The sequence below is a fragment of the Alosa alosa genome, chromosome 10 (assembly GCF_017589495.1).
Source record: "Alosa alosa isolate M-15738 ecotype Scorff River chromosome 10, AALO_Geno_1.1, whole genome shotgun sequence".
NCBI classification, from domain to species: domain Eukaryota; kingdom Metazoa; phylum Chordata; class Actinopteri; order Clupeiformes; family Clupeidae; genus Alosa; species Alosa alosa.
The window spans coordinates 6,438,010-6,451,996 of NC_063198.1; the positions used below are offsets into that span (position 1 = coordinate 6,438,010).

The window sequence follows — 13,987 nt, forward strand, 5'->3', positions numbered from 1 at the left end:
CCTTATCTTAACTGTATGTATCTTAGCCTACTGTATGTGTTGTTGTGTGTACCTGTGTTATAAATGTTTATTCTGTGTACTTTGTGTGTACACATTGTTTTATATGGAGCCAAATTATTTCATCTCCTTTGTATAGTTGAGTTGACAATAAGGTTAACTTGTTCATGTAAAAATGATTACCATACCTTGTTGGCACCTTGTTGATTTTCTTAAACCATAGGCTACTTTAAGGTCTTGATTTCACAACACACAATTTGCCCTACACATGATTTTATTACATTAATCTTGTAACATATGGCCTCTACCAGAAAGTTGCTATAAACATGTTATTATAGTTATTAAGGTGGTAATATAGTTGATGGTGTTTATTTGTGTGTATTATGTGTGTGGTTGGTGTTGATATAATGAACATTCAAGGTTCAAGGTGTCTTTATTATCCCCAAGGGGCAATTTGCCAGCAGAGAGAACACATTCATAAATAGACATAAATACAACATGGACACTCACCAAACAGTGGAGATAAACACAACCATAAGAACATAATAAATAGCACTTGTAGAAAACACTCAAGAGTGTATCAAGCTAGCGGTAGGTATAATAAAGTTCTTGTATCTATTTGTCTTATCTCTTGGACACAAATCCACGGCCAGACAGAATCAATTTATGAGAACGGGGTGACTGGGATCATGTAGGATCGACCAGGCTTTTTTTTAATTGCATATGCTTAAAAGGTTGTTATTTAGGCAACTGGCAGTAAGACCTTGTTACAGTCAAATATGAACACCTTGTAGCCTAGGTGTTGCCTGAGGCCCAACTGGTTTTCGTAAATCTGGTCAAGTCAGTAACTCTAAGGTCAAGTGAAGATATTGCAGTTTAGATGTTGTGCTGTTTGGTAAAGGAATGTCAGCACATTTGAAAGGCTGAGGTCAAGATCAGACTGTGATGAGAAACCTGCTCAAGGTTCTGCCTGCTCAATGCATTTACTGTAAAGAGCTCTGTGACCATGAAAGCCACAATAGCCTAAGATACGGGCATTTTAAAATATATTATATAATGTGTAATATTTACATTTACATTACATTTAGCAGACACTTCTTGATCAAAGTGACTTACATATGTCAGCTATATTACAAAGGATCACATTGTCCCCGGATCAACTTGGGGTCAAGTGCCTTGCTCAAGGGCACAACGGTGGAAGCCGGGAATTGAACCGACAACTTTCAGGCTACTGCACGCTAGCCCAGCTCCTTAACCACTACCACCACATGAATATAATTCATGAATATAATATGAATACCAAACTTTCATACCAACCTCGTCCAACAATGTCTTTATGCGTCATTGGAGGAAGGCTAGTGCCAAAAGTGAATGGAAAGTGATCACCTGTGCAAGAATAAAATCGCTAGGGCCTATACAAAATGGTAAATCGCAATTAACTTTTTAATAGCCTACTTAGGCTAAACAAATACAAGTAATTTAGACACTAAAGTTAAATCAAAAGTTTGTTTTATATTGTCTCAGATTAGTGTCTTTTGGTTTTTAAACAAAAGCAAATTTGCTTTATTAGTCTCCTGCTGCTGCAAAGAAACACATGACAGCCCGTCTCTGCTCGCGCACGTGTATGTTGCACCACCGATACAGTAGGTGGCGCGTGCCACAATCCAAATCTGGGAAGCGAAATGTTTACACTATTTACGGTAACGCTTGGCCATAATGCGGGAAATGTACACAGCAGAGAGAGCTGGAACCACGTTGAAAATGTTTTGCTGATTTCTGTAACTATTTTCGGAAGTTTGACAGTGAAATGACAGAATTGGTCATGGTGATTTCGACAGTACAATTTCTAATCAACATTGTCATATAGGTATGAACTTTCTCAAATACTGTTTGATAACAATTAGCTAACGTTTAACATAGCCAGTTCTTTAACCTCGACTAATAATAATACACGTGTCAGCATGAATGTTATTGGTGTTTTGAATTTAGGGATAGCTAATCTAATTTGGGAGTTAAGTGATTTAGTAAATTAGTGGATGTAGCTGTAGTAGCCTATAAATGATCTACAACGTGTTGCTAAACATCACAACGTTAGTTTGAGAGGATAGGTCTGCATGGAATTTAACAGCCTCTTGGCTAAGTCAAACTGTTGTATAACAGCTTTGATGAAAACAAACGTAATTTTGTAAGACATCAAACTGTTCTACTTGTGTTAAAACAAATAGATGGCGAGTTATGTCATGTTGACAGTATGTAGACTGCAGTGCAGAACATGTCCTATCTCACCATAAGATGGCGTTGTTGATGCAGTTAATATTAATCATGTCTTTACATGATCGTTGCCTGCTTGTTTCTGGTAGGCACATTTGATTGCTGTTCACATTTGTTCGATTCGGAAAATAAATGTTAAATAAATGTTAATCAAGACAAAAACAAATGCATTAATCACAAGTGCAAATGCATTACACTCAACTTAACAGTGTATAGGGAATAAAGTATAGTCCACTTTTGGAGGAGGGTGTGTGGATGTCTAGAATCCAATCATAATAAAAGATAAATAGCATCTTTATTTTTTTGACAGAGTTGATCCAACATCATCATGCTGACCCCAGCGTTTGAGCTGAGTCAGGACTCGGACTTCCTTACCCTAATGATACGTGTGCCCTACACCAGGACCTCAGAGTTTGACCTGTGCATTGATGGGGAGGACTTCAAGTTCTATGCCAAGCCGTACTTTCTTCGGTAAAGGAGTGTGATATTTTGACTCTGTACTTTAATGTCAAATAGTTTCATGTAAATATAAAACACAAGGGAGGGTCATTGGTAGTTCATTATTTATGTGTTATTTGTGTATTATGTAAATGTATGATACTAGTCCAGCCTATGATAAAGGGAGACATGCTTCTGTCAGTGTGACATTAGTAAATCAGATGGGTGCACATCTTGCCTTTGGCTTCTTTATGGGAAAACTTAATTGTTGCACTGATTTGATACTCCTGATTCGAGTTCTGTGTTTTCAGTGTTGTTTTGTTATGTGGTACCTGTATACTGTATTTTAATGTTATTTACTTTGTATCTGTATTTTACTGTTTACTACTATTATCTGTATCTGTTTTCATGCTTGTATCTATCTGTCTAAAGGCTGACCCTTCATGCTTGTCTATCTGTCTAAAGGTTGACCTTACCTGGCAGAATTGTAGAGGATGGAAGAGAGAAAGCATCATTCAATATTGATAAAGGTAAATTCTTCTTATAAGCCTCAACTACATGTTGTTTTTGCTGCTAATGATTGTTACACTACAATGGTGTTTTTTACTCATGGGAGACATTTCTGAGTGAATATCTACCTCTGCTTGACAAGTATGTTTAACGTTGCTTTTTGTTATGAATCAAGTTCAACACTGCTTTTTAGAACTCCACCTTCACATGCTGTTGGATTTCTAACTTAACCATCCAGTTCCCAGTCACACATTTGTAAAGGCATAGGCTTGTCTCATACAGGTTATAACGTCTCACTCAACTCTGCACTCTCTGCACTATATGGGAAGCAGGCATGTTGGTTAGGAATCCAAAGCCCAAGTCGCCATGGGAATGAAATTTTGAGGTTATCCTCAGCACTGACCGACAACCACTGGAGCCGGTTCCTCTCAGTGCACAGCAGCAGCAGGTCCTTGAGTTGCGCTGGCCCGGGCTGCACGCGAGGACGAGTTGATTGATCCCCGGTGTCTCCTTCCCACCGGCTGCAATGCCGGCAGACAGCTCAATTACAGACAGTGGCTGGAGATTTAATTGACCATTTGGCCCGTCAGTGCCATCATGAGCGCTCTCTCATAGCTCCCATGTATGCCTTGCTTAATCTTTGTGACGCTCGCAATTTGTTTTCCGCTGTTGTCATTTTTTTGTCCGCGTTTACCGCCCACGTTGTTATCATTGTACTGTGTACAGTCTCATCTTCGCACATCACTTGCACAACGTGCAAAATGAAGGCGCCTAATGCAAATGCGGTCCGCCAGTTTAATCTTCAAGCTATCAGATGTGGCAGCTCTTTGTAATGAGTTGTCAATTACCGGCCTTAATTATAAGACGTGTGGCATATTTAACCTGACACCATTGCCCCGATGTCTGCCACTTCCCCCTGTGACAGGCCACGCTCCGCGGCCTGTAAATGATTCACTAGCAGCTCGTAACACCATCCCGCTAATCACGCAGTGAGTTTACACTTGTAATTACAAATCATTGAGATGTCTCTCTTTCCAGGGCAGTCGGCCAACGTAATTAATGACATAATGCATTTTTTAAGATGAATACTCCGGCAGAGTGTTGAAATTTTTATTAGGTGTTTAAAATGCATGAGAATATGAAATGGTTCCCTGGCAGACTTGAGCAAAGATTGGCCTTTTGTGTAGTGTTTTGTTTTTCGGCTCGTTTTTTAACAGCTATTTTGGCAAGCACATAAATGCAATTGGTCCTCACCACGAGCATTAGCGTTGGCTCTGGGATTGATTAATTAAACGTAATTGCGCATGTATTGAGCCATAATTATACCTTTCATTACACACATGTGCTCACATGCCTGGCTGTTGAGGAGGAGAAAACTGTTTATTTTCAATGACAAAACACCCTCCAAGGCACTAGCTTATTAATGTGACGGGGAAGTAGGCTGAAGTGCTTGCATGGTGGTAGGCTTGTCACAGTTATTACATAAGCGCCTGATCATGACTCCTTGCACTGACCGCAATCGTTTTACATTACTGTGAGAATCATTTCCATTCATCTGTGTAAAAACAACTGGTTTGAGTGAGTTCATTACTGGTACCTGTCATTGTCAGCAGCATTGTCAGTTTCTTTGTTTATGTTAGTAATAGGCTTAAGCCTTTGTGTATTTAAGTTGTTATTCATGTCATACCTAGCCTATGCATTTTGTTAAGCCTACAAGGCATGTTTGAATGTTCAGTGCTAGTAAATTGGTAAATGAATGTGTATTTTAAAAATTTTAATTTAGGGTTGTGCCGATGGACGATATCATCGTCCATCATGATGGTTGACAGGCATCACGTTGGCAAGCAACCATCGTGATGCCACGCCCCCACATGCCAGTCACTAATTCCTGCTGTAACAGGCTAAAACATAAAAAAACCTTTCCCTGAAAATGAAGTTGAGCCTACTTTAAAGGCCGTCAACCAAACAGTTATCACGTATTAGTCTATCGTCTTGTAAAATAAAAGACTTAGATTAGTCTACCCTCTTATTCAAATAATTCCTGACTGTGACGTGAATGTGTAGCCTAATTGTCTTTTTGTAGCCTACATGTCTCGCAGGCCTATAGCCTACATTGGGGCGTAATAGGTAGCCTAATGTTTTAGCAGAAAATATAGATTATTGTTAGGCTCGACTAGGACATTCTAAGCTCAAATATTTTTGCAAGGCTTGGCGCCAAATCGTCCTTCTCCTCTGTGTTAAAATAAACCATTTCTTTTCGTTAATTATAGGATCAGAAGGTAGCCTATTAGTCTTTCACTGTAAAGGCTTGTATTTCATGCATTTAGCAAAAGTCCCAGACAGCAGCCGAATTGGTATCGGGATTCTTATTTGTAAAAGTGTTTTTACTTAGCCCTCCTATAGCCTGGACTGCGTGATCGAGCCCTTTACTTTTCGCTTCCGCCCGCCCTCATAGTCAGCATAGACGGTAGCCTGATAACGTGGGATGCTGCATAGTACTAAGATTTTAAATGAGTGACCACGATAGTAGTCTTAAGTAGCTTTTTTGCTGGGCCCAGCGTAGGCTGGCAATGTGTAATATTCCGCTGGTTGGTACACACACAAGTGTTCGGATTGATTGTCTATCCGTTTTTCACAACAATTTTCTTGGAGCAGATCTTCCACACAACTTCGGTAGCCTGGTCAGTATGTCTCTCTTAGCTGTCCACTTTCATCAGGCCGTATAGCCTATATAATATATTTTTTATTTTTTTATGTAGAACATTATACATGTATTTCTGTACAGACATACCTATAGGCTAATTAATTAGTGTTTACCACACTAACCCGCCCCCCCCCCCCACGATATCATCATCCATTACAATGTTTTACTGTAAACATCGTCAAATGCCAATTTAGGCGACATCGCCCAACCCTATTTTAATTTAGATATGTTATTAGATATGTACTACTGTTCAAATGTATGTATGTTTACTATTAAACTGTTCTGAATGTGTATTATTCAACTGTTATTAGGTCTGTAGAAAGTAGCAAATGAACAATCGTTAATTGCAATTATTTACGTGACAATTAATTGTCAACTAAAATGATCATGACAGGCCTATATGGTAGCAGACTGAAAGAGATGGCAGATGAGAGGAGCCAAAGACCCTTTTGAGATGAGCATCTAAAGAAATGTTTCCTTAGTGGAAGAATGCGTCTCACCCTGTCTTGACCCTGTGATTGTGGCTGTTCCAGGTGCCTTCACACTGCGTGTGCCCAAAGAGACGCCGGGCCAGCACTTTGAGGGACTGCAGATGCTGACGAGCCTCCTGGCACCCAAGGGCACCCGCTCTGCCAAGCCCCTGGTGGAGGATATGGGTATGTCTGAGTGGACGGGCATGCACTCACAAGCGGTCATCCAAAAATCACTGAATGTAGGCGTGCAACTGTGCATGTATGTGTGCGCACGTGCAGGCGTGTGTAGGCGTTTGTGCGCCCGCTTCTGTGTGTGTGTGTATATGTGTGTGCGTGCGCGCTTGTGTGCGCGTGCTTGTGTTTATGTGTGTGCGTGCTTGGGTATGTGTGTGTTTTTGTATGCATGTGTGTGTGTGTGTGCGTGCACGTTTGTGTCTGTGCGTGTGTGTGTTTTTGTGTTTGTGTTTGTATTTGTGTGTGTGTGTGTGTGCACGCTTGTGTCTGTGTATGTGCGTGCATGCTTATGTGTGTGTGTGCGTGCGTGCGTGTTTGTGTTTCTGTTTGTGTTTGTGTGTGTGTGTGTGTGTGTGCTTGTGTGTGTGTGCGTGTTTGTGTTTCTGTTTGTGTTTGTGTGTGTGTGTGTGTGTGTGTGTGTGTGTGTGTGTGTGTGCACGCTTGTGTCTGTGTATGTGCGTGCATGCTTATGTGTGTGTGTGCGTGCGTGCGTGTTTCTGTTTGTGTTTTGTGTGTGTGTGTGTGTGTGTGTGTGTGTGTGTGTGTGTGTATGTGTTTGTGTGTGTGAGTGTACGCTTGTGTCTGTGTATGTGCGTGCATGCTTATGTGTGTGTTTGTCTGGGTGTGTGCGTGCCTGCGTGCGTGCGTGTGTGTGTGTGTCTCATTTGTTTCCTTTTTGACATGCTCTTGTTCTGTGACATGGGTTTTCTGAGATCTTGGATAAGAACGATCTCCTCTCAGTCCCCCATCTTTTGTAACTTCTCACTCCTTCCCTGCTGGTCTTCGCTTTGACCCAGAACCCTGTGTGGGGAGTGCAGGCGCTGGGCTGGAGGTGGAGGAGGAAGAGGAGGACGAGGAGGACGAGGAAGAGTTTGATTGGCAGGTGGAGCAGGCAGTGTACACCGAGTGCTCTGAGGAGGAACTGAACCAGCTGCAGAAGTACGGCTTTGGCAACCTCAGGTGTGGGGTCTTCACCAGACTGCAGGTACGTACTGTACACCCTGCCACACTGAGCTGGTGCCAGAGGCCGCTCGTGGATTACACATTTTCGGTCGTTTCCCCCAGTTGTTGTTAATCAACCTTTTTTTTTTTTACCCATAGAGGGTGCTTGTCATTGATTCCAGATGACACAAATTGCAGAAATGGGGAGGATTACGGCTTTTGGGTGTAATTAATCCCATCTGATGGGCTGCTTAGCATGCCTTCATCTACGCAAAGCAGTTTATTATCTGGAAAAAGTCTGGCCTGGTTGAATCCAGATGGTAATACTACAAAATGACATGGACATAGAGAATGCATGTCTAGGTATTAGTCTCGTTGCTTTAGGCTGCTCAAGCAAAATCTGTTTAAAGTAGCTCCGTTTCCCCTGGGAGTCAAGAGGTCATAGTTCACGGCATGGTATGCAGTTCTGTTAGTCATCCACTCCTGGTGTGCAGTAGACCCATAGATGATGAACTTGAACCATGGCAGAGAAACGTGCACTTAATACCCAAATGCTCCAGAACTCTCCTGAGAAAGCCTGAGGCTAAATCCAATCTGTCGGCTACTTTCTCTGCATCTAGAAACAGAATGACCCGAGGGGAACTGGTGTCGCTTGCAGCATTACTGACTTGAAACAGGCTGAGAGCATTAGCAGGGTCTAGACAGCCCCACAGAAAGCTCTATGTGGTCACTATGTTGGCTATTGGCCTTGTCATTTCCAACACTGAGCACACCAATGGCTTGGTTGTTAATGACACCATTGATGTAATCCAAGGTTGGCTTTTTATCCCTGTATTAAAGAATGTTGAAAGTGTACCACCAGTGTGCCTGCTTCAAGGTTGCAACGTTTAAGAGCAGTGGAAGATTTATTCTGTTTTTCGATTAGGAGGAGCTGAGCGATGTCGTTGATGTGAAAGACCCCGACAGAACGACACCAGCGGCAAGGAGAAGTGGCCGACAAGCCGCCGAGCACAACAAGTTTGACCCGGACCATTATCTGTGAGTCATGAGAAATTTAACTGAATCATTGAATTGAGTCAAGGTTTTGAGTTTGCATGAGCTGGGAGGCCAAGAGTATAGATGTCTTGAAGCGTGCAGCCCACCTGGGGGTAAATAGTTGATTCACTGCTTGTGTCTCACCACTCCCATGCGCATGACCCCCGCAGGGCTGACCTGTTCGAGGACGAGGCGATCCAGAGTGTGCTGAGGTTTGGGCCTTGGTGGGGAGAAGCAGGCTCGGAGCAGTCCCCACACAGCCCTGCACGTGAGCCCTCTTGTCTTCCTTTTCGCTCTTCACTAGCTGGGTTCGCGTTCAGCTCATCACATATTTTAAACACATTGATGAACATTTGGCTCCAAAAATGCTAGTCTGTGTGGGGTTTTTTTTTTTCTCCATTTGCTGTGTTGTGTAAATTAGAAGAAATAGTCAGTATCCTAATGAAGGGAGGCGTTGTGAACAGCTGTGGATTGAAAGGAGGTTGTCATGGCAACTTTAACATAAACACATAATAAAATCTCGACAAATGTGTTTTTGATGTGAATAAACATTTTTTCCACAGACCTTACTCACATTATACTCCGTGAATTAGAAGTGAAAGTTCACTTATTTGACTTTCCTTATTTGACAAATTTTAAGCATTTTCACTCAGGACTTCCGATGGTCAAAATCGTTGTTAAAAAGTTGGATGGGAACCCAGCTATTGTGTTGTCATGGACACAGCTTGTCATTAGCTTATTTTGATGCCCCCTCCCCCCCATTTGGCTCTGGCCTCATTCGCTCTCATCAAAGCAGCTATTAGAGCCAACAGCCCACCGTCCCTGAGCTGCCTGGGCTTTGGTCTGAGAGAGAGAGAGGGGGAGAGGGGAGAGAGAGAGAGAGAGAGAGGGGGAGGAGAGAGAGAGAGAGAGAGAGAGAGAGAGAGGAGAGAGAGGGGGGGAGAGAGGGAGAGAGAGAGAGAGAGAGAGAGAGAGAGAGAGAGAGAGAGAGAGAGAGAGACAGAGAGGGGGAGAGAGGAGAGGGGAGAGAGGGGAGAGAGAGAGAGAGAGAGAGAGAGAGAGAGAGAGAGAGAGAGGAATGTTAATGTGTGAAAAGCCAAACTTTTTTCATCAGAACCTGCCGGCAAAGCTCATCTGCTACAGACGTTGTGCGTATGGGGTTTGATGTTCTGTTTCCTTCCCAAGAAATCTCTCAGTGATGTCAAGTGGAACTAACGGCCATTTACACGCTCAGCGTGTCCTCTCTCCTTTAGTTCGGGCCATACAGCAAAACATCTCCACTGTACCTGCAATAGAACATGGCTCTGTTTATTCGTATAGATGTTGAATGTCCTCCCATCACCTCTACAAGTCATAGTCCCCATTCTGTTAAAATCTGAAAAATGCAAACCTGTGGACTGTGAATATATTGTTATGTCTTAACATTGCAATATGCTCACACCTGTGTAAAAGAAAATGCCATTTTTTGGCATTATTTGGGTGAGATGATTTTGAGTTTTGAACTCTCAGCCACTGGTGATTGAAAGCAGTAATATTTACTGAAAATGGGCTTCCTCTGAAGATAAGCTCCGACAAAGAAATCAAAATGAGGAAAACCTTATTCATTCCTGAGCAAAGGAAGCAATGACTTGGGCATAAAAGTAGACTGTAATTATAGAATCCAAGGAGTTGAACAGACCCCGTAATGCAATCTAGCTGCCACCCTCAGACAGCCTTAACACCAAACAGGGGGAGCATCGTGCCCATCCTTTCACACCAGCATGCGTCCAGAGAGCTGGATCATTCACGTCCAGAACGTGGCTCATGTATACGATCTGATCTAAACATAAATCAGAGAGAGAGAGAGAGAGAGGAGAAAGAGAGAGAGAAAGAGAGGGAGGAAGAGTAGGAGCATTATTGAGGGAGATTGGGTGTGGGTGAGAGAGAGAGAGAGAGAGAGAGAGAGAGAGAGAGAGAGAGAGAGAGAGAGGGAGGATGTGTGTGTGTGAGGGAAAAGAAAAAGGTGGGGGAGAGGAATAATGAGAACGTGTGTGTGTGTGTGTGTGTTCAGTCGCTGGCATGTGTGTAAGACAGAGATATCACTAAGGACTTTTTAAATGTGGTCACAGACTAACATCCCTCAACAAATAGGGTCTAACCCCTAATTTGTATAATTGAATCAGTGTACACTTACAGAGATAAACCACATATGTTTTCATTAACTAGATAATTTGTATGTTTTCCCCGATTGCATAAGTGGCTAAGTGGTTTGCACTCTCCCATCTGGGGGGTTGTCTTTCAGCTTGACTTCAGGCAAATCTTGGATTCATGATTTTGTTTTTCAACCATACTTAGAAAAAAAAATAGACACTGTAAAATGTTTGGATTGTCTGGTGAGTCCATGATTGATTTACCGTGACGTGCCTTGGTACAACAGAGCTCCACTGCACTACCCTTATCTACCAGCAGGTGGTGAGATTTGTAGAGACTTGTAAGTAGTGAGTGCATAAAAACAAAAAAAGCTTTTGTCTCTGCTCCATTACCAAAAATCTGAAATCTGTCAGAGGCTCTCAGGGACCTCAGCCTAATTCTTTTCAGACAGTTGAAGCGTCTCGCTGTGAATCTCAATCGTACCTGTCCGCCAACAACGAAATCTAGGGAGAGCGATTACTCTGTCTCGCCTAGTGCCGTAGGGCGAACGTCGGAACGCCGGTGTTTTACATATCAGGGGAGAGTCAGTAATTATCATCACCCCGTGTCCATCCGCGACAGTCACAGTCCGCCATCGTCTCCAAATCCTCTGCTGCCCCACCCCTCCCCCCTCCCTCTCCCCACCTGCCAGTCGTCGGGAGGCCATGTGAAATCAATGTGGCGATCTGACACACTCTAAACAGCGCGGCGTGGAGCGATGCGGCGAGGCGCGTGGCTCGTTGGCTGCAGGGCCCCTCGGGCAGCCTGTCGCTCCCACCGAGATGAGATGAGATGAGATGAGGGGCGATAAATGTTCGAGTCGAGTCGCCGCCACCACCGCTGCTGTTGCTGCTGCTGAGAGCCAATTCAATTGCGCTGGCCAGCTCCTCTCTCTTTAACACACAGCTAATTCCCCTGCACCCCGCAGAGAGAGAGAGGGAGAGAGGGAGGGAGAGAGAGAGAGAAAGGGAACCCAACATTAGAATCTGTCTGGTCAGGCTTGTGTGTGTGTGTGTGTGTGTGTGTGTGTGAGAGGAGGGGTGGGGTGGAGAGGAGGAGGATGTAGATTAAACAGATAGGGTGATTATCACAGGAGGGGGCCCATGCTGATGATCTTCAGGAACCTGTCTGGCTGTTGAGCCCAGCTCTTAGCTTCTGACAACCAGCTGTCAGTCACACACACTAACACACTCACACACTCCCATACATCTCTCTCACACGCACACACACATCTCTCTCACAGGCGTTGACATGCCCCTCCATGTCTCTCTCTCCCTCTCCCTTCCGTGCTATCCAATATTCTGTGTGTTTAACCATCTCACTTTGTCTCTCTCTCTCTCTCTCGCCCTCTCCCCAACTCCCTTTCTTACTTTGTTATTCACTAGCTTACAAAGCTTACAAACGCTTTTAAATACATAGTTCACAACACATACACAAAGTCGGCACCCACACACACACACAAACACAATAGAGACACTTTTAATCATAGCTGCCTCTCTCTCTCTCTCTCTCTCTCTCTCTCTCTCTCTCTCTCTCTCTCTCTCTCTCTCTCTCTCTCTCTCTCTCTCACACACACGTACACCCAGCTGTCCTTTGCATGCTCATGCAGTCCCTGCCATTCCGACAGCTCTGCCTTAATCCTGTGAACTGCAGCCTCTTAGTATTCCTGTCAGCCCGCACTCTGTATATTGGACACAGACATCGTCTGAGCTATTTAATGACACAAAGCACTGGGAAACTGACCCGTACAATATTTTGAAGACTCGCTGACAGCTTCTGTCTCTTTCTCAGTTTCCTTCTTCTCTCTTTCCTCCTGCCCCCCCCATACTCCACCTCCTCCCAGTTCCTCTGCTTGTCTTTATCTATCTTGTTCTCACACAGACTCTGCTAGGAATTCAGTTTAGAGCTTGGTTATGGTGTTTCGGTCTGTGTGTCTGTCTGTGTGACTGTCTGTCTCTGTCTCTCCCTCTCTGCCTCTTTCTCTCTGTGTGTGTGTGTGTGTGTGTGTGTGTGTGTGTGTGTGTGTGTGTGTGTGTGTGTGTGTGTGTGTGTGTGTGTGTGTGTCTCTGTGTGTGTGTGTGTGTGTGTGTGTGTGTGTGTGTGTGTGTGTGTGTGTGTGTCTCTGTGTGTGTGTGTGTGTGTGTGTGTGTGTGTGTGTGTGTGTGTGTGTGTGTGTGTGTGTGGTAGCCTCTTCCTATGTCTTCTCTTCAGTCTGTTTCAACTTGTTTGCAATGAGCTTTGCCGTGATCACACTCTTAGTACAGCAGGCCTTGCCCTAATGCAGCAGCCATGCTCTTAATCTTAAACTACCCTTGAAAATGTGTAAATACTTTAGTAAGTATTCCCTCTTACCCACGCATTCTGTCTCCGTAGTTATCAATAAGTTCTTAGAAGGACACTTCCAGTAGATATCAGATTGATATGCATTTGAATATGATAGTGTGTATTGTTTGAGTTTGGCATGACTTGCCACTGAACTTAATAGCAGTGTCCAGTGTCTGTTTAATCTCTCTCTATCCCTGTCTGAATATAATTTGGACTGCAGCTTTCACCAGTGGTGAAGTGGTGGTATGGCACAGAAAGCCCAAAGACTGTGTGTACAAGACTGCCAAACAACTTTGGTAATGTTAATCGGTGGTGTCTCACAGTTGAGAAATAGCTGAATGAGACGTTTAGATTTTCAGGATTTTCCGCCAGATTTTATTTTGCAACAAATCTGATCTTTTGTAAACACTTGGTGATGATGAGGATTAGTCCGTCAGTGCAACCACCGGATAACCGTGTCACCGTTCGCCTGCTTGACTTTCGCGTAAACACGCTGACGCAATCTTCTGCCGTCACATGGCTGTGTTGTGTCAACTCATCTCCCAGCCAATCACCAGTCAGCTCACTGGCTGGCCCAAGGGCACTGTTTGGCCGCGCTCAAGCCCAGTCCCCATGATTGTTTCCAGATCAGACGTCTCCAGTTCTCCGTTTGGTTTTGTAATTAACTGCTGAGTGGACAGATGTCAGCTCGTCCGCAAGCCATGTGTGGACAGCCAGGCCAGCCAGCGGGAGCAGAGGACAGGCTGCTGCTGCTGCTGGTGGTGGTGGTGCTGCTGCTGGTGGTGGTGCTGCTGCTGGTGGTGGTGGTGGTTGGGCTGCTGGTGGTGGTGCTGCTGCTGCTGGTGGTGGTGGTGGTGCTGCTGCTGCTTATGGTGGTGCTGCTGCTGTT

General features: G+C 44.1%; 1 protein-coding gene across 1 annotated transcript in view; it reads left to right on the plus strand.

Moving 5' to 3' along the window:
* Positions 1 to 1,723: 1,723 nt before the first annotated feature.
* Positions 1,724 to 13,987, plus strand: part of shq1 (SHQ1, H/ACA ribonucleoprotein assembly factor) — a 35,980-nt gene continuing 23,716 nt past the window's right edge. The window contains exons 1-7 of the mRNA XM_048255863.1: positions 1,724 to 1,864; positions 2,579 to 2,739; positions 3,172 to 3,236; positions 6,454 to 6,576; positions 7,425 to 7,612; positions 8,495 to 8,607; positions 8,775 to 8,872. Coding sequence (XP_048111820.1) covers positions 2,597 to 2,739; positions 3,172 to 3,236; positions 6,454 to 6,576; positions 7,425 to 7,612; positions 8,495 to 8,607; positions 8,775 to 8,872 — 730 coding nt within the window. The 5' untranslated portion in view covers positions 1,724 to 1,864; positions 2,579 to 2,596. The remainder of the gene's footprint in view (positions 1,865 to 2,578; positions 2,740 to 3,171; positions 3,237 to 6,453; positions 6,577 to 7,424; positions 7,613 to 8,494; positions 8,608 to 8,774; positions 8,873 to 13,987) is intronic.